Source organism: Bidens hawaiensis, unplaced genomic scaffold (genome assembly GCF_021521415.1).
Source record: "Bidens hawaiensis isolate Kalapana, Puna unplaced genomic scaffold, B.hawaiensis_p1.1 tig00001032_1, whole genome shotgun sequence".
Classification (NCBI taxonomy): Eukaryota; Viridiplantae; Streptophyta; class Magnoliopsida; order Asterales; family Asteraceae; genus Bidens; species Bidens hawaiensis.
Window position 1 is genome coordinate 4,525,353 of NW_027491060.1, and position 22,017 is coordinate 4,547,369.

Sequence of the window (22,017 nt, forward strand, 5' to 3'; positions counted from 1 at the left end):
TATCATGTATACCTGGTATTAACAGGTTCGTGTTCGGGTTTGGGATACATATACACAATAAGTTTTCGTGTCATGTATATGTGTACATGTTTCGTGTTCCTGTCTTATCGTGTACGAGTATACATGATATGTCAACCCTACATAGGTCCATTGTAAACTGATAAAGTCAAGTCGTTCCCACTCATCAACAATATGTGGTCTAGGTTTTGGTAGTGCGTTGGGTTTTGATGGTGTGTCAGGTTTAGGCTCGAGCATGACACGGGGGAAAAGATGATCGTAGACTAAGAAGATTTTACTGTGAATCTTGAAAAGTTCGAACCATGAAGAAAGTTGTGTCGATTCCATCTCGAGTGTAACCGGTATGAAGTTTCTTATGTTGGAGACGGTGACGGCGGGATGAATTTCGGATTCCATCGGTATTTAGAGAGGGGAAGAGATGTGAAAGTAAGGAGAGAAATATCGGATTTCAGAGAGAGATGCGGAAACTGATGGTCAGCCGTGAGAAGATTAGGGTATGCTAGGTAGGGGTGAGCACGGTTTAGTTCGGTTATTGGGTGAAACCCTAACCGAAATCGAAGCTATCGGTTATTTTAGAATACCAGCCGATCGATTTTCGGTTATTTTTGGTTTTTTTAGTGTGAGTAGACATTACAAAAAATAAAAAAGAATTCAAAAAAATAGAGCACCTCATATATATTAAATTCAAAATACAAAAATAGGCACGTGTTACGTGGAACCAAACAAATACAAAATTGTTGTTGAGTAATAGAGTTTAAAATTTAAAAAAGTTCTTAATAAAAAAAACACTAAAAGTTTGGCCTGAATCTTCATTTATTATCTTATTTATTTTCAAAGTTTAGACTCAATCTTCATCATCTTCATAATCTTCATCACCGTCAATGGTAGATTCATTTGGTGTTTTGTTTTCGGTCATAACATTTTAAAAAAACACGTAGAAAACATAGGTTCGATTAATTGGTTCGGTTCGGTTTTGTTAAAATGGATAACCAAACCTAAACCCAAAAATCGGTTTTTCGAAAAACTAAAAATTAACCGTCGGTTAATGCTTCGGTTTGGTTTTTTTCGATTTGATTTTTTCGGTTATTCGGTTTCGGTTTTCTGCCCACCCTTAATGTTAGGTTTTTCTCTTGATACCATGTAAGAAATAATATGCCAAGAAATTGTTTCCTTTTCATTTAAAGTTACAATGCATAGTTTAATATCAAGTCTAACTAAGGTGATAATTTCAATTACAAATGAGAGAAGATATTATCAATCAATTCATATCTATTCTATACAAAATATATCATGTGCTATGAGTTTTGTCTTCATATCATTAGCATCGATAACAGTTTCATTCCGAGTCTTCTAAATTATCTACCGGTATATGAATATAATAAATCTCCTCACTTTTTAAGTTTGGGAAAATTAAAGAATGGATCCTAGTCAGCATATTTTTTGGCTTCACTACCATCGGATCGACAATATCCTACCATATCATGATCGATCTCCAAGCTCGTATAGAAATATGGCACATACCAAACCTTTATTGATTTAAATGGGTCCCTCTGTCTGTACTTCCTATTTTTCCAATGTTTTCCTTTAATAGAAATATCTTTTTTTTTCAAGGTCTTTGTGTAAGGAATGTGATGAATGTGTTATAAAGCATCAAACGATCAATCGTTTTTTTAGATATCGGTTTAATATAGTATTTGAATGATTTGAATATATAGAAAGACTCAACAACTATTTGAATTTTGAGTATCAGTTCAAGCACATTTTTTCAATAATGTGTTTTATTATAGTTCGTTATCTGGTGTATATTAATTATTTTTCCATATCCTATCAAAACGTTGATGTTTGGTTTATTATTTGACAAAAGGTTGATTTGTTTGTGTAATGTGACAAGAAATATGGGAATAAGTACAGATCATACAAAAAATATCAGTTTGAAATTGCTTTCACCCGGCCATCTAATATTGTGGTACGTTATTACTTATAACGTCTACCTAGCTACAATCCATACATGCTAAAAAAATCCTTAGTACGTCTTTATCTCCAAAATATCCCGCAATCAATGGTTTGTAAAAATTAGTGGCCTAGGCGACGCCATGGAGTTTTTATGCTGACGTGGATGTCGGTTTTTGCAACGGCTACCATTGAGAGATTGTCGTCTCATTTTTTTGACGGATATCTCGAGTTGTGCTACATCATCTATGTATATTTGTCTGCTCCGGCACTCTTCGCTGCAGAAACCTTGATCCCCTCTGAACACATATGCATATATCAATTAGTCTAATTAGACAATATTTAGATTAAGAATATATTATTGATGAATTAAGGAATTATGTATACCTATACATATAAACATCTTTGTTGATTGGAAGATGCTTGTGACAGAGAAAACAAGATTTGAGAAAACAAGGTGGAGGTGGATAAGATGGAATTTGATTCCTTTGGAAAATGGGATTGGAATGATTGTGTGTTTTGGTTGGAAGTATCTTCAAACCTACAGCTTTTGACTCCATTGAAGCTATTTGGAGTTTGATAGCCATAAAGATCTTAATATTATTATTAAGTTCCTTCAACTTCAAGTTCAATGAGAAAGGCCTAGAGATATGAAGGAGTTGAGTGATGGTTGTGGGTATTTATAAAAGGCACATATTAAAAAGAGGAGTGTCCCACAAAAGATGAAACTATATTTAATAAATAAATAAATGCTAGGAAGGGACCATGTTTACCATATGCTGATAAAGTATTCTATGGTTATATATTTCTTCTTTCTTCTGACTCATTTCCTTTTGTTTTTTTTGAACATGTCATGCATTGCTTTTTTAACTTTAAGAGGGCTCATGGCTAGAAAGGCATCATGTTTACCATGTGTTTTAACTGTTGATGATGAATGCAATACAAAATAATTAACATATGAATAAAAATAACAATAGTTGCAACACTTGAAGATTCTTATGGTCCTTTCGATGAATGTATGTTATAACGATATTAATTTTGATCGTTAATGAAATACGTATCGTGTGTATAATGTTTAATGTTTGTATATATATTGAGTACCAAGACAGGATGAGTTAACTTTGAAGATAGTTGAGCATATCCAAATATCTAAAGAGGTTTACTGCATGCTATGAGAGCAGTCATGACTACCACCGCCGTTCACTCCCCTTCTCGCTAGATAGGTTGTTAGAGCATTCACATTCTTTCTTCTATTTTTAAATTCAAAATTCCACTAAAAATCATTATGTTCTCTTTTTCATTTTTAATTAAATAATATTTTTTTTATAATTTTACCATTATATTTTCACTCTCCTCCACACACAAACACTTTCAAAAATTATTAAAAAATTTTAAGGTGTGAATAGGAAATTCGCATACACAAAAAATTCACTGCATTTTCTCTATATTATAAAAATCGCACTCATATTTTTTATGGATAGGAGCTGAATACTCTTAGTGTGTGTACATTTCTTTATATATTGTTACATATTTAATTTACATAAATTTATTACAAATTTTTTAAATATTTGAATTTACAGGAAACTCTAGCTACTTTTATTTATTTATTTTTTGCTATAAAACAAAACAACTATTACTTACGGTAACCTACCGTTAACAAATTGTTGGTGATTTATGTGATAATGGAATGAACACGTGCTGATTCTCCAAACACGATGTCTCATGCTTAGCAACCTTCCTAGACTCCGCTCTCAAAACCGCTTGTCCCGGTACGAAGCCACTGTCTCTCAGCCCCACCAACGGGGACACCCCAGTGAGGTCAACACACGCATCCTTACCCCCTGCCCAGCCAAACACAAGAACATCTGCAGGACGCAGGGTAGATCTTCCCTCACGCGGATCAGTCAAAAAGTTAACAGGTGCATCTTTCTTGGCTGAGATCCCGGCACGTTTAAGCACATCCCATAACACATCTCTAACCCAGTCATGACGATACTTGAATCCCGGCAATTCCTTACAGTGGAGGGCATGCTCACCGAATCTATCCAAACAAGCTTTTTTACAAATGGGGCATAATTCATATGGAGGGAAAAGGGGAATCATAAGCCGGTATTTAAGGATGACTCTGTATTCAACTGCCGACATCCGTTGCCCAAGACCTTCAATGGGCACAACAGTCAAAATATCCTGGGTATGAGCCCCCTTGAGACAAGCTAAAACTGCCTTTTGTCTCGGGGTCATATCGAATCTCTCCTCCCAATCATGTACGTGTTTATCATTAACAGCACTCGCCAAGGTTTGTTGAGGTTTCTTGGGGGGCGGTCTCCTTATCAGTAAAACCGCCTATATCAAGGTTCGGGAGAGTTGTTCCAATATTACCAAGTGCAAAAGAGTAGTCAGGATCTACCCCCGTAACACCAGCATTTCGCAGGACGTGGTCCTACAATTTCCACGACTGAGACCTGGAAGCCACAAATGCATATGCGGAGACATCCTCAGCCGAGAAAATTCCTAAGCCTCCGCAACGCATAGGGAAGGAAGCCAACCTCCACTGGAGGTCCCCAAAATGCGGTCCTCCACACACAACAATATCTTCAATTGCCCCCTGCAGGCTCGCATCAAAGATGGACACAGCCTCTTTGACATGTTCAGGTTGACTGGTCCGGAGCCCAAACACTAACTTAGCAACCCCCATGCACGAGCGTAACAAAAGGAGCTCACTTTGAGGGTCCCTCAGGTCCGGCAGGCGTTTCATAAATTCAACCGCCCTCAAAGCTCTTTTAGTTGCCAAAGACCGAATATTAAAAAATGTTTGACGAAAAGGACGCGTATGAATTGAGAGGTGGGCCAGTTGTGTTATAAATTTATAATAATAACTTGGTAGACAAAAATAGGCGTGGAAGAGAGGGGCTCACTCATTTAATAATACCAAAACGTGGAAGCCGTGAGTAGTCTAAACAAAATATATATTATCCTGATAAATTTAATAAATTACTTGGTAATTTGATTCGCTAATCCTCTTATGCAGAAATTAGAGAATTTTTTACTAAAATAGTGTAGTTGGTAAAATTATTTATCAATGTAGTTTTAAACATATTTATCAAAATGGGCATTTTTAGTGGGACCCACCACCCACTTACTCACTTCATCTTCTTCCTTCTAACCTAACCACTCTCTCTCTCTCTAGACCACCAACATACCACCGCCATGTTCATGACATTCTCCGGCGGCCTCCGATGCCTCCATCGGAAATGTAATACATGATGCCGTGGTGGCGTGCCGAGATAGACATCCTTGAAGTACTCGCCGGATCCTAGGATTGCACCGGACTTTAGTATTCCCATAAGTTTTCCGGCGTATGTATCCGCGCCGGCGATTCAGATTCTGCATATTTGGATTTCCCGGCGTGGATGATTCTTTTGTGGGTTTGAATTGAAGTGAAATCACTAACGGCGGAGTTGAATAATGAGTTCCTAGGTGAATATCTTCACGCAAAAATTGAAAGAAAATGCTGAAATCGTTGAGTTTGATTATTTTGATGAATAATCTTTTCTCGGCAGATTATTTTTATTAATAATTGATGTATTTATCGTGTTTTCTATTAATCTTTCCATCACGGCATCATGTATTATATTTCCGGTGGAGGCATCGGAGGCCGCCGGAGAATGTCATGAACATGGCGGTGGTATGTTGGTGGTCTAGAGAGAGAGAGAGTAGTTAGGTTAGAAGGAAGAAGATGAAGTAAGTGGATGGGTGGTGGGTTCCATTAAAAATACCCATTTTAATAAATATATTTAAAACTATACTATATTGATAAATAATATTATTTTACCAACTACACTATTTTAGTAGTAAAAAACTCGAAATTAGATAACATTGGCTGACAAACTTTTAAAATGTAATTACTAATCATGACTTCATGTTATTAATATATTAAATTCTGAAATCAAAATCAAAAGGCAAAATATAAGGCTGAGGGGGGTGGGGGGCTCTAATGGGGGCGCGAGTGGGGGCTCCAGCCAATAATATTGTGACGTGTGGCAGAGAGAGAAACTGGATAAGGGGGGTGTTGGAGCCCCTGGCCCTGGTGTGGAGGGGCTCCAGCGGATTTTTTTTTATTTTTTTAAAAAAATTCGGAGCTCCAACGGCTCTTTTGGGCGAGCTCAACGGCTCTTTCTCTCTCTTCTCCCGCGACCACACTCACGCCTGCCTGGGGGCTCGCGCCCTGTTCGCGCCCCGGTTCGCGCCCCGGTGGTGTGGGGTTAGCGCCTGGGGGCGCGAACGGAGGGGCTCTCGCGCCCAGGTTAGCGCCCCACACCCCTCAGCCTAAATGTGTACGCGTTAGTGGGTGGCACTTTTAAAACAATATATTATTATTTACTTAATATTTTGGCTATTTTGACTTTTTTGAGTTGTAGTTGGGAAAGAAACAGTGAGTATTTTAAATAAGCCACTTTTGTTTGATTTTGTCCACCAACCAAATCATGAATATGCATGCGGCTTAATTGTAATCTTAATCCAAGAATTGAATTCATGATATAAACATTAATTAAACAATGCAAGAATCATTTTGTAATGCGAAGTTGGAGGGAAATAAGAGATATTTTATAGGTAAAATCCAAGTAACATTAAGTCATTAACACATTACACATGCCGCATGTTGTTGGGCACTAGAAATCAAATACGGAGATAAGTCACTTGAAGCATGTATAACTAATGGTGCAAATACTAGTCAACCGGTTTCTTAACTTTAACCAAACTGGTTATTGATCAATGCAATCAAAACCGGTTATTCCAATAAGGCAATAATTGGTTGTGACTTACGATTAGGTTACAACCATAACCTATAAAACCGATAACATGTCTAAAACCATAACCTATTTTATATTAACAGAAGGGGCAAAAAGGTCAAACCGGCTTTGAATGGTTATATAGCCGTTTAAAATCGGTCAAAAATCATATCCAAGTGATCCCTAACTTATGGTTAATATCGGTTACAAACCAGTTACTACTATACTGATTACCAACAAGTTTTGGTTTCGGGTCCTAACCAATTTTGGTTCAATAACCGATTAGAATTTACACTATGTATAACAATTGCTAGGTCATGCATTGCATAAAAATAGGGGTTTTGGTGAATCACACCACCTCATATCCTATGTTTCCTTTACTATTTTCACATGTTTCATTCACCTTTTTCTATGACCAATCATAATGAAACATTTTTCCTATGACCAATGCCTCCATGTTGTACATAATTTGTCGTTGAGCTCATGGAGCCATGGTGGTTGTAACACCATTTTATGCTATGAAGACAGGCATGTAATAAAATAGACTGACTTGGCTTTACAACCGTGAACCTACGATGTTATAAAGGAAAAAGTATTCTCAATCAACAATTTTGTACCTTACGTCTCTTGTCGATAATTTTGTACCTTACGTGTCCAGCCAATAATTTTGTATCTTACGTATCTGATCATATCAGGTATGGATCTATCTGTCACTAAGGGACTTGGAATCAATTATTTGTTCGTTAAGCATAATAGAATTGAGATTGTAATCTCGATACATAGTTATGATGGAAGAAACGTTATGTTGCATCAATACATATCTTTGTTTTGAAACCTAAATGACCAACACCAATCAAATGGAGTGTACATGATAAGCTTGAATAATTCTGAATAGTTTGTATAGTATAATAACATTATTAACACATGACATAAATTTTTGAGTTAATTGCACAAATAGCATTTGTGCTTTGATCATATTGCATGTCTACCCTAAAGACTGAAAAGTTACAAACTTAGTCCAAACGTTTATGAGCAGTTAGCCATATCCCCCCCCCCCCCCCCCGGCGATAACAGAAAGTGACCCCATGTGCCACCCATATGAGAGTAATTCATATTTTTCAAATTGTAAGCCCCAATAAAATCTCTTTCTCCCTACAAACAGTCGTTCATTCAACTTCCATCAACACGCCTCATGTTCATTCAACTTCTTTTAACACACCATCACGTTGTTCGACATCCATCATCACAACATCAACATTTCAAAATTATTAATATTATATGACAAATATACCCTCTCATGGAATGCGTTTGTTACATAACCCCAAAAAACTAACGAGCAACGAAGTTAGGGGCTAAATGTGCAACTCACTCAAAGATGATTAGACCATGTTTGCAAGTTTTCATTTCAAGGACCAAACATACAATTTGTTCAAAGCACAAGGGCCATATGTGCAATTAACATTATATTTTATTTTATTATGTTATCATGTTTGTGAGCAGATAAAGGGGGTGTTTGTTTTTTCTTCAAACATCTTCAAGGGAGCTAATGTCTGCAGGCGCGCAGACATTACCCTTGAAGACTGTTTGTTTTTTTTCTTAAAACAGATCTGAAGTTATCTTCTTTCATCTTAAAAGAAAAGCAAGGAAATCTTGCTTAAAACATCTTCACAAAAAAACCCTACTCTTCTCCCTTTGCAGCCACCCTCTCATCCACTGCTCCTACCACCGTCCGCCAACACCACCACCCACCGTACGCCGCCACCACCACCCCCGTACCCCGCCGCCACCGTCCACCACCATCCACCGTCCACCACCCACCATCCATCACCCCCACCGTCCACCACCCACCATCCATCACCACCACCGTCCGCCACCACCACCATCCATCACCGCCACCACCACCATCCATCACCCGCCACCACCACCATCCATCACCGCCACCACCACCACCATCCATCACCGCCACCACCACCGTCCACCACCCACCATCCATCACCACCACCGTCCACCACCCACCATCCATCACCACCACCGTCCGCCACCACCACCACCATCCATCACCACCACCGTCCACCACCCACCATCCACCACCACCACCATCCATCACCACCACCACCATCCATCACCGCCACCACCACCACCATCCATCACCACCACCGTCCACCACCAACCAAAACCATCCATCACCACCACCCATTGTCCACCACCACCATCCACCGCCACTACCCACCGTCCGCCGCCACTACCACCATCCACCACCACCACCTTCCACCACCCACCAAAACCAAATCGGCATGGCAAGCAAAGACTAAAAACTAGATGTAACTTGAATAAATGACTTCTATCTTGTGAGATAAGTTTGACAGTTATGCAGACAGTATCAGCTTATAAAAACAAACAGTCTTATATTTTCAGCTTGCAGATCTTCAGACCACATCTTCAGTTGCAGACATGAAAACAGATGAAATCAGCTTGCAGACAGTTTATGTCTGCAAAAACAAACAGCACCAAAATGAAGCACTCGTAATCATACAATAACAATAAATATGTGGGGTTGAGGGTAGGTTACATCAAGATGTAGAAAGGTTACGTGGCCAAAGTCTGATAACAAAATAACATGTTCATGAGCTGTATGACAACAACAATTTAATTATCCTGTTGTGTTTTTAAAATACAAGTTAACTTCATAAAGATATTATATAAAAAACAATCTGAAAGTTAAAAGCAATCTTCCATCCATTACAATATTATCAAAAAAGTAAAAGTTGAATGTCAAAAAGGATTTAGATTACAAGTAAAGCTGGATAAGCTCATCACTAACCACAGACGGAGTCAACACACCCAAATCTGTGAAAAGCAAGGTAAGATATTGAGGCGGGGTGTAATCCCGTGCAGATGTTTCCACCTCAACCTTTGATGGTATCGGTACACCAAAATCAATTGGTCGTACAGCTGGCACCATGTCCTTTTGATCCAACGGATACAAACGTGCAAACTACAATGTAATGTGCTTTACAACATCAATGACCATTTTAACTTTTAAGTTAGTTTCTAATGTGATCATGATAATAATAACAATAATACCTTGTAGCTCTCGGCTGCAACATAAACAGGTTTGTCCATGGTTTTAGCCACCAATGCAATCTGATAAGTTCCCATCATGTTAATAATACCTCCACTTTCAACAACTCCATCTGCCCCAACAAAAACCATGTCAACTTCATCCATACTGTATGCTACAGCCGAATCAATCAACAGTTTCACAGGTACATCAACCTTTGCCAGCTCATTGGCAAATCGTAACCCCGTCCTGTCTGGCCGCCCCTCTGCATCAAACCATCACTATCAACTATCATAATATGCATTGTTTTTATATAAAACAAAGTTAACAGTGTGCGATATTTCATTTTAACTAAATAGTCATATAATATAACTATCAGTTAACCAAACTAAGAAGTAGGCCTGTAAACGAACCGAACGTTTAATCAACTGTTAGTGAACCTTTCGGCGGGAAGTTCGTTCATGCTCATTCATTTAATAAACAAACGGACACGAACACATGTGTCGTTCGTTCATTTATGTTTGTGACCATTCGTTTATGTTCGTTCATTTATGTTCATCTATTTATGTTCGTTTGTGCTCATTTTTTATGTAACTTTGGATGACTCATCTACTTAATGTTTTATATTTTTTGTTTGTGCTCATTTAAGTGTGTTTGTTTATATTACTTTATGTTTATTTGTGTCCGTTTACGTTTGTTCATGTCATAAACGAACATGAACACAAATATTTGCCCGCTTAAGTGTTCGCATGCGCTTTCGTGTCCGTTTAATATTAAATAAACGAATAAGAACATGCCCTTGTTCATGTTCGTTGGTTCATTTACAGGCCTACTAAGATGTTTCTAACACTGTAAACTAAACAGACCTGTGCAGAGAACCCGGAAAACTTTCCTACTTTCTGCTGCGGTTTTCAAAATTTCAAGAACAACTCTTGAGAAACCATGAACCAGGATTGTACAACCATTAAAAATAAAATCTTGACCTAACATCGCAATGATTTTTCGAGCCTGGAAAAGTAAATCTTGATTAAAAGCTTTATGTGTATTTAGATGCATACATTGACTCAAGTAAAAAGGTACAAACCTTATATGAGATTTCCCCAAACTTCTCTGCACGCTCAAGGAAACGAGATTTAGCTGAGTTAAAATCCTCATATTCAAAAGCCGATGTTCTAGTTATGTAACGCATAAAGAGATCACATCCGGCTGTCAATGAGATAGATGTTGTGTCCCATGACTGGAAATGTAAACGTTTAAAAAGTTAAAAAGTCTTCTCAAATGACCATAAAGTCATACACCCAAGTCATAAGCTTCAACATTGATCACAAATATGCAGAATAAACCCATAAAGCACAAATAAAGAGAAGAACCACGAGAACAATTGTTAACATAAACAACAGAACGCACGCTGCAAAGTACTGAATCTAAGATGCAACATTTTACTGATCAGATACTTGTTTAACATATGGCAAGTAGAAACTTATTTTCTAAATGTATATTCAGTCCATAACATTCTAAATGTAGACCCATACTAGACCTGATTAATTTTAATATTGATTGATACAAAAAATAGGTGTTACATATGTTCTGTTCTCACTTCAATTTGACAATAGTCATTCGTGCGGTTTTTCATTTATCAAACAAGCTTAAACAGGTTTAACCGTATCATCCGGTACGTACACGATAACTCTCTACGGTAAACTATACTTATGTTAATAGTTATGTCTCTAACTATCTGCACTAACAAATTAACAACAAGATAAAACCCTAAATTAACAATAAAAAACACACCTTGAGAGAATCCGAAGCCGATTTGAGTTCACTCTGAAGCTCGGCAATAGTATTAGCCTCACTAGACCTAATAACCGAAGCCAAAGCCCTAATAGCCGCCACAGCTTCAGCCAAATCAGGCTGTTTCCTCCAATTATTAAACTCCTCAATCACACTAAACGGCTTCTCAGAGCCGCTAGACCTAGCTGAAGTATCCAAATCGGACGGCTGGTCACGGCCGACGGCGGCTTGAGCCTGGGCGAGCCAGTCGCTGGTGACGACGCCGTGGTGGGCGGCTCGTGTCTGGTAGTAAGCGGAGATAGGGTTGGGGTTAGGGTTTTGGATGGTGGTTTCAGCCATGTAGGATGACGGCGGAGTGAGAAGACGGCTTTCGGGTTTAGGGTTTGGGTTGTCATGAAGGATATTGTTGTTGTTGTCGTTCCGGTCAAGAATAAAGGAAGCGGATCGCCACCACATTTATTTATCAAAAAGGTAGTTGTTCTCCGTTCGTGTAAATGATAATATGATATTCGCACCAGATTCCGGTGGGAGGATTATTATGTGTTAAATTTGTTTTTCTCTTAATTAGTGGCTTAATACATTACTATATGGTGATAATTTAGGGGGTTCTGGTTTCGAGTTTTTCAGGTTGTACTAAGTCCAAGTGTGTAGTGGGGCGACAAGCGAGCTACAACACCGCCCCCAGGCTACAAAATGGCGATGGGGTGAGGGGGCGGCATGTATTTGTCGTGGTGTGTTTTGGGTTTAATATTATTATATGATATGTGTGTAATATATATATATATATATATATATATATATATATATATATATATATATATATGTGTGTGTGTGTAATGAGGCTACAAAACCATTACACTCATAAAATAAAATTACCCATTTGCTGGCATGGCGCCACGTGTTAAAAACTGCCCCCAATTTGTAGTCTTCCACTACATATTGCAAAATTATTTTGTTGAGAGAAAAACTGACTAGATAATCGACGCGTTTATTTTTCAGGGTTTTCGGGTATTCTCTAATTTGGGTTCGGGTGGGTTTTGATCTGGTTCAGCATACTCGTATAGTTAAAAAATGCACCCCTAGCATGTGTGGGTTGGTTTTACGTTTAATAGGAACAATAACGGAGGGTTACTTACGATGTATGAGGATTTTGTTTTGGTTAATTTCGTGTGAAGGGATTTGGTTAACGTGTGTCGAGTCTAAGTTTTGGTGTGGGTGTGACAGAATTGACTTAAAATACTATTGATTTGGATATGGCAAGATGGAATGATGGATGTTTGATTTTGGGCTTGAATAAGTTGTTTGGTTTTAGATGTCAAAACTAATGTAGATGATCTTGTTTAGTTTTAGTTTTAATAATATTAGTTACATATTTCTTGATGCTTAAGCAAAAGTAATAGATTAGGAAAGAGAAAAGTTAAACAAAAGGATTAGAAATTAAAAGGTCATCACCAAGATGTTATGATTTGACTAAACTTGTCCTAACAATTTTCATGTCTTTGCAATTTTTGTTTATGATATTATTAGCGAATGACTTTACAATTCGTCCCAATCTTCACATTTCCTGAAATAGTCATTGCATGTTTTTTTTGGTTTTAAGTGTTAAACAAGTTAAAAAAATATATATATTAATATCAAGTAACTAGCTTTAGAGCCCGTGTAACACACGGGATAATCACAATAATTAAGTTACAAATAAAGTAATACATAATATATATGAAAAAAATGTACTACGTCTATGTTTATATCATTATACATAAATTGATTTTATTTATATAAAAAAATGATATTTTCCAAAATAAAATAAACTTAATAAAAAAAATACTGCACCTGCAAAAACATCCCCAAGAACACTCCATCTATTATATGAGAATATTTCTCATAGAATAATATTTTTGAGCTACACTATGAAAATTTTTTATAAGTTTGAGGGGTTTCTCGACTTTGTCAATTGACAAAAAAAAAATAATAGGTTAACCCATTCAATTTTGTAAATGTTTTGCTTCACTTGAGCATAATTTTGTACGACATAATTCACATACAACATTATGATCACTATTCAAGGAAAAGTCAATGCTGACACAAATGTTTTTAATTTGATATAAGTTAGAAGCATTGATAGGTCTAGAGGTGGCATGTCGGAAGTGTTTGTCCTTTTTTCTTAAATTTTAATAGTCATTAGAAAAATACTCAATGTGCAAAATCTCTAATCTTTTGAATATTTAAAAAAATGTCATTAAAAATAAATTCGAAACTCAATCACAATTAAAATTCTAACTTTCATGTGTTTCAATTTCAAGTCAAAACTTTGAACCCGTAACACGTTTGACGATAAATCTATTTGCACTCTCAAATTTTTAAAAGTATTCAGATTACCCCTATTTTACATGTAACAAATTTGAGCCAAATGTAATTAATTTGTACCAAACGATCTATCTCTCAACTTTTAACCCGTAACATCAAATTTAAGTTTTACAAAAAACCCTAAGCAATCCTTGATAAAAAAAAACCTAAGAAACTAAATATGATAAAGTTTTTTATATTTAAAAGTGATTGGTATATACTATCCTTACAATTTAACACATATTCTATTATATTTGAAAGTGATTGGTATATACTATCTTTACAATTTAACACATATATGCATAGTTTACTAAATTAACCGAAAAAATAGATAGATTTAAATCATATATTTATAATTTATAAATTTATCTGACAATGTACAAAAAACCAATAGATAATGGATTTATTTTTAAAAAATGGATCAACTTTTAAGCATATATTTATAACTTAATGATTAAAAAAAATCACTTCGTAAATTGAAACATATTAGAATTATTTTATTTACAATTTTCATCAATAATCATAGTATAATATGTTAATGATAACATTTAACATTTTATTCTTTTCAATATTTAACAAACACGGTTTGTTGTTGATTTTTGGATTTCACAAAGTATGTTGTGAAATATATTCTATCAATGTATAGAAGTATAACATGTAAATGTTTTTTTTATAAAAGTGTATATATATAATATAAAGAGAGTTTAAAGAAAAATAAATAATTTAATCATGTTATAGATATAATATAAATGGCGTGTTAAAGGAATGTGAATAATTATTGATATATGACATATATAAGTTTTGGAGGAAAAAAAATTGTAAGGATTAACCACAAACTGACATTTGTCACAAATATTTTACTTTATTATAATAGGTAGATAATAGCGTAATATATATATATATATATATATATATATATATATATATAAATTAAAACGCTGGCTGTTGCCAATTTTAATTTAATTAATATTTTCAAGTTTTAACAACAGTCTTTTGGTTGTAGGCAAATAACACGGGAATCTTCTAGATTTATTGGTGTAATTTTATGCAACGATAGCTAATTTAGGTATTGAAAGACGAGCTTCTCGAAAAAGAAGGCTAAAAGTTTTCATACTATTTGTCTTATTTCGATGTGTTGTCTATGGAAGGCCCGGAATGATGTGGTGTTTAATTGGAAACTGATTCATTTGAGTAATGTGATGGGGAATATAAAAGCTTTGGGTAACTTCTGGGTGCGGTCGAGATCGAACATGTGTTGAGGTCAATATAGGTCCTAAAAAACTTTTGTTTATAAATAACACTTACATCTACTGATATACATTATGTGTCAAGCTTCAAACATTACAAGAACAAATCCATCCAAATTTGGAACTAAAGTGGTGCACTTGTTTGTTAACTCCAAATAACGTTGTATCTATTGAAACATTTACAAAAAGGTAAGCACTTTTTAAATGTGACGTTCTTGTGTTGCTCTGAGTTATTGATTACAAACCATAACAAAGTTTGTATTTGTTGGACCTAGATACCCAAGTAACAACATATGACAACATATGACAATGTTGTTACTGAGGTTTGATCCTAAATGGTCGCACAACGAACAACGATAGTTGGATAAATTGTTTAATGAGTTTAAACGTATTAACGTGATAGTATTATATTGAAGGCGGCTGATTGTTCTTGGGTTCTTTCGATTGGGTCTAAACCAAATTTCGGGTTTTGATCGGTTTTATCGACCTTTAGGTCTCGCTTGTTTATAGTTTTCTCTAATACCAATTCAAGTAGTGAGTTCTAACCATGGCTCGTTTTATATAGAGTACCTTTAACATGTAGCCAAGACATTACCAAGGTAATTAGAACGCAATTAGGAAACTAAACCAACTTTGATCAGTTTGTCAGCATTGGTCCTTCAACTTCAACGACTTGTAACTCAGATTTGGAATTAGCATCATAGTTTGGGTGCATATGCATATGTTCAAACCCTTACGTAATTTTCTTATTTCTTGTAGTTGATTTGTAGATGCTAGTTACACAAATATAATGCATATTGATGATGAAAGACAGTGATTTAGTTAAAGACGAGGCATCAAAATTAATCTTAAGGTTGTTAAAATAACGCAATTAAAAAAAAGTAAACTTGCTCCGAATGTTTGGAAGAGTTCTCTTTTATAAGATGTAATTTATTTTATCACCGTGCATATGACAAATTGATCAACAAAACATATTGGTCATAAGTTTTTATATAATGTGTTTTAGATGCAAGAAATAAAACTTAATGAAGAACATTTTAGGGAGTTTTTGTTACACGCATTGGTTAGACAACATCCGCTAATAGTTAGACATGATCCACCCCATAATCGTCGTCATTGTCTCTCCGCGCTCACCATGTGTTGCCACCAACATGTTGGTGTCACTGTAACGCCCATCACCACCACCCAGAGACTTCTTTCTACTCAGCTTCATTTTGGCCATACCCGTTATGACCTTAACCAATTTGATACTTTTTTATAACAACCCGTTTTTACTCTAACTCATTTTGCTCGGAATTTGTTTTGACCATAACACATTTTGACTCGTCACCCCAATCCGCCCGAGCCATTTGGTTTGTCAGGCTTAAATTACATTGTGATTAAAAGTGATGCAAGTAAAATTATATTGATTTAACCCATACATAAATATTTAACATTATGAATATTATTTTAATTAAAAAAAATGACATACTCACATGACGCTAGATCATATTTCACAAAATGATCGATATATCAACTTAACTAACTTGCATGTTTATCCTGTTGGATGGAATCATGAATTTCTGTGGGGTTTTTGCATGTGATATCATAACATAAGTTGGCCTTTTTCTTTTGTCTGAAAGTATGTGTTACACAAATAATGATATTCCTTGAATTAATCAAACACGTATTTGACGATCATGGAATCTACGGCTAGCTTCTTCAATAAAAACTTCGACCGTTTTGTAGTTGTGATCAAATTCAAGTGATTAATGATGGAACAAACTTGTCTTGTTTTGAACCTTTTGTAACCGGTGAATCAGCACCCACACCAATCAGTCTAAGAAAAAATAAATAAAAATGTTTATTGAGAGTATAAATAAATACGAGCCTCACATATAGAATTATTATCAAGAGACATGTACGATTAGTCGATTATCTTGTGGTGGATGCTTTCGTTTTTGTAACCCATATTATATAATAATGTAGTTGGACATGCATAAATTAATAGTTAAATCAAACATAATTCCCTTAAACACATAAAATAGCTAAATCAAACAGATTAAATCATTAAGCATTTTTTTTCTTTTTAAATAAACACTCAGCTTGATATACATTAATTAAATTCCTTCACTAGATCATTAAAATTTTGGTTAGGCGTTAGTTTGCATGTGATATACTTTCGGCTAACACTAATTAATTCACATGTTAATTAATGGTAGCTAACATGTAAATAGGTGTTATTTTAATGTAAACCATTTCTTGACATAAATTTTAAGGTTCGGGATTTGGAATGTGACTACTCTATAAATCAATCATACATTATCGTTACAAAAGAAACTACTGTATAATTCTTGTTTTAGAACGTTTAAGCATTAAATATTCGATTCACCTATGTTATAAACACATGTCTTCAGCCATCTTAACACGTGAATGATTACAAATGTGCTTTCAAACACCTAATCTTAAAAATTATCAACAAATCATGTGCTAATTCACGCGTGAAATTGCTAGTTCACAATCACATGTAAGCACTATTTAGTAATTTCTTATCAAACACATCTATAAGATTGAGTATTTAGCCTTTTCATGTAATATAATATAAGGTATTTGAAGCCCGAATTTTTGTTGTAGCGGTATTTCTATTAACTTTAGAATATATTAGGACATCCCTAAATAGACCACGATGGATACTAGTTCTCAAAACACCATCTAAAATTCTTTTAGTTTTATTTTTTAAAAACATGATGAAAAATAACCACACTAATTTTTTTTCCCTAAAATATTTATATATTCTCATTAAACTCAAACGATTACAATAAAATAAAACTACACTTTAAAACACCAATACATTAATTTAAATTTCTGTTATATCTCCTCAACGAACCAACAAATAATATTTCAAGATGTGTATCTCCATCTCCCAAAATGACTAGGAAATTTGTTAATAATGTTGTATTGATTATCAACAAATAATTTAAGTAACAAAAGTTTAGGAAAATATGAGAAAAAAAAAAGATAGGCCTTGAAAGTGCCTAAGCCAACATTTTTATATACACCTATATGCTCAGAAGTCTATTTTTTAGGGTGAACAAATTGACAGTTAATCGAGTGTAATCGAACTAATTGAACAAACCGAACTAAATCAAATCGAAATAATCAACAAAATCAAACCAAACTGAACACATTATTGATAGTTGAGTTTTTAGTTTTGGTATGACAGAATATTTTGACCGATTTCGATCAACATACCACGCAAAGTAGATTAAATCGATCCAAACTGACTCCACTCTCCAATTTGTTCCAACTTGACTCATTCATAGTGATTCTAATTTTCTGCATGTCTAATTTGTGTGAGGTGTTTGCAAACATGGGTGCATATGAAACCGAAATAGGAGAACCGTAACCAGAATTGCCATTGTAACTAGACCGAATTAACCTCACAATAAAAATTTGGTGGTTTGCTTTTATGGTTTTTCAAAAATGGGTTTTCGATTTCAGGTTTGCTATCAACCAAAAAACCAAGAAACAAACTTTAGGTAATTTATAAAAATAAAAACTGGTGTACCCTAAAACAATTTTGTCCAAATGGGTAATCATAGGTTATTCAGTAATTAACAAAAGTAAAGATAAACAAATAGGCACATGTTTCAAGACCACAAAAATCTTTAATTCCAAATGGTAAAACTTTAACCGAACCGGACCACCCATGGTAAATCTAAAACTAAAAATCTAAATCGAACGGTTTTCAAGTGGATCATCAATTAATTGTTAGAGAATGCTTCACGAGCCGGACAACTGAAGGAAACCTTAGAAAAGCAGCAACAAACCCTTAAGTTAAGCCAACTATACCTACTCAAAGAACTGATTTACTAGAAAAATGATTGATTACCTTTTTTATAAAACAAAAATGGTTCGATTTTGGTTCAAAAACTAAACTGAAGTATCCATTACATGTGCACACACTCATAAGTCATAACCAATTATAGGAGGTATCTCTCTCTATTCTTGGAGGTTTAGTAGTCGTCTGCTTACATTTATATTCGTTTAATATTAATGTTTAGAATAACAAAAATATGAAAAATTAAAATAATGATGTCTAAAACACTAAAACAAAATTACACACTACATTTTTTCTTTTTTTTTCAACTAAATAATACTTTTTTATACATTTATCATTACCATTTCTCTTTAATTCACTTACAACCACTTTCAAAATATATTAAAAAATGATAAAGGGTGAACAACAGTTTTTCAAATATACAGAAAAATCACTATATTTTATAAAATATAAAAACTCTTCACTCACAACACCCCTCCCTAAATCACTCTTTAAATTATAAAACACACCTCACATAATATGAGGGGTTAGATGAGAATGCTCAAAGATAAGTTCTCTAGTTATTTAAGGATATTTGATTACAAGCATATTCAATTTGAATCATTGTCTTATTTTGTAATATTAAAAATAAAAAGTTTTATACATAATTATGTAAGTGTAAAAGAGTATTTATAAAAATTGTTAACATTTAAAAGTTTTATACAAAATTGTTTGATGGATGTTTGATATTTTAAACAATAATGGTATCACTTTCCATTCCCACCTCCACACTTTAGCTGTTTATCTTTGTTGATTCAAATGTACCGTGTGAAATACGAGCAAAATGTTACTTAATTTGAAATGTGAATTTTAAATTATAAATATCGGTTACATGCAGTCAAAGAAGAGTATTATCTAATGTTATTTCCACAGGTAGAGTTTGATCAATTAGAAAGTCTATTCGGGACAAGTCTTTTTGACGAGAGTTTACTCAAATACGCGCACTAAAAGTATGCTCTGATGGCCTCTAAATCAATCCCTAAATTAACGGATGGATGTTACATGGGGATTATGAAGACTATTCATTAACCCCATGATTGGTGAATCCATGTCCGTAAAAATGTTGCCCATGCTAATAAATGATATATCTTTTTCAAAATATGTATATAAAAGAAACATGCTATAAACTGACATTATATAAAATATCACATGATCCACAAATGACATGATCCTTTGGTTCGTTGATGTAAATGTCCCGATGCACACCTAACACACTATTCGTAACTGACAGCCTTGTACAACAACTCTTGTTTTGAAATAATAATTTTAATAAGAACTCACCACTAACACATAAAAGTAAGTTTTTATTTTTTATTTTTGAACTTTGAATGCATCCAAATTTTGTTATATAAAAAGTTTTCATCAATAAACATAAGTCAGTTTTGAAATTGAAGTTGATGCCATTCTTTTTGATGCCATTCTTTTTTATGATACACATTGTGGAGAGAGAAACACCCAAACAAACACTCATGTTGTCTTGTGATAGGAAATATGACTCATATGATTCCCATGACACTCTTTATTCGATCACCATATTTTAAAGAATAACAAACTTTAAACTTCATCTCGAAAACACTAAAAAACCATTTGCCTAGCATGCATATATGAGAATAAACATGGAAAGCTGACAAAAGAGATGTCTAAAACCTCCTAAGAATTTTTAAGATTAACTTTGATCTTTTCCAAATTAACATACTTATACAAGATTAATATGATCTACTTAGAGCACCTATAATGAACTTCAAATCTCTAGGTTTAAATCTATGTGACATTCATTGGACAAGCCCCATCACAAACTTCACAATTATAGAGGAAGTTTGTCAAACTGTAGTCTTTGACTGCAAACTTGTAACAAACAACAAAAGTGAGTCTTAATTTCCCATCTCTCTCTTACACATATATAAAGGCGGACCTATGTATTGAATTGGGGAGGGGGGCACCTAAATTTTTTTTAGTGTTATTTATCTGTGAAAATCCCGATCGCCCCCTTACAATAAGTGTTAAGTTCTGATGTCGCCCCTCACGAAAATAATTTCTAGATCCGCCACTGCACATATATATACACTATATACATATATAGTTTTAATATTTTTAATGGGTTTGTAGAGGTTTGTTATTGTAGTCAAAAACGAAGTTTTTGAAAAAAGTTTGAAATTTGATGTGACGATAATATGTCGGTTTGTATGAGTTTATTGTTATATACAAACTCTTATGAAAGTTGACCAAAGAGGTGTCTAAAATCTCCTAAGACTTTTAAGATTTACTTGATTGTTTTCCAAATTAACAGAATTATACATACAAAAAGGTTAACACGATCTACACGATATAATGAAAAAAGAAAAAGAATTATATTATAAGGTAAAAGTAAAACTTGGTACAACAACATTATTACAAAGAAAGTTCTTAGAAGCTCACGTCACAAATATCCAACTCATTTCATAAAATGATAAGGTGAACCATATGTACTCACGGGGTTAACCTTTTCTCCTCTCGCAAATCCCGTAAACTGATTGATTTTTACGGGAATAATAATAATAATAATAATAATATTTATATGTTACTTTTAGACTAGATTAGGATGAGTATAGCTGTATGCCTGTATAGGTCAAAATAGAAGAATCGTGTACTGATTTACAATAAATAAATAAAGGGTCCTCCTAACCAAACCTCATACCCTACAAGACGCTGCGTTCAGCCCTTACCGGTGCGGTTTATTCGACGTGATTGATTTGACGACGTCGACGGATGATTTGATTGGTGAAGTCTGTCGTTGTCCTAAAATACGCCGCGTTTAGACCTTAACGTGGCGTTTACAACCATCAATTATTTAGGCAGTTTCCCAGAATTGTGGTGGTATACATTAGCTACATTACATACAAAGTAAACATTAGCTAGCCTGCAAAACATAAATTGTTTGCTACATTACATACAAAGTGTCCTTATTCCCAACTCAAGAAA

The 22,017-nt window shown here is 34.6% G+C and overlaps 1 protein-coding gene across 1 annotated transcript; it reads right to left on the reverse strand.

Moving 5' to 3' along the window:
* Nucleotides 1–9,389: 9,389 nt before the first annotated feature.
* On the reverse strand, nt 9,390–12,235 carry LOC143555607 (uncharacterized). The gene is made up of 5 exons (XM_077045128.1): nt 11,611–12,235; nt 10,904–11,056; nt 10,686–10,827; nt 9,843–10,084; nt 9,390–9,753 (listed from the first exon to the last, which is right to left on the reverse strand). Exons 1-5 carry the CDS (start codon nt 12,064–12,066, stop codon nt 9,547–9,549), a joined length of 1,200 nt encoding a protein of 399 aa, XP_076901243.1. The 5' UTR covers nt 12,067–12,235; the 3' UTR covers nt 9,390–9,546.
* Nucleotides 12,236–22,017: the final 9,782 nt, after the last annotated feature.

Excerpts from the sequence above, each read along its gene's own strand:
- LOC143555607 (XM_077045128.1), bottom strand. The coding sequence starts at position 12,066 with ATGTGGTGGCGATCCGCTTCCTTTATTCTTGACCGGAACGACAACAAC. Across the intron at positions 10,828-10,903 it reads TTGGGGAAATCTCATATAAG|GCTCGAAAAATCATTGCGAT; the intron begins GTTTGTACCTTT and ends TTACTTTTCCAG. Across the intron at positions 10,085-10,685 it reads TTTCCGGGTTCTCTGCACAG|AGGGGCGGCCAGACAGGACG; the intron begins GTCTGTTTAGTT and ends GGTTTGATGCAG.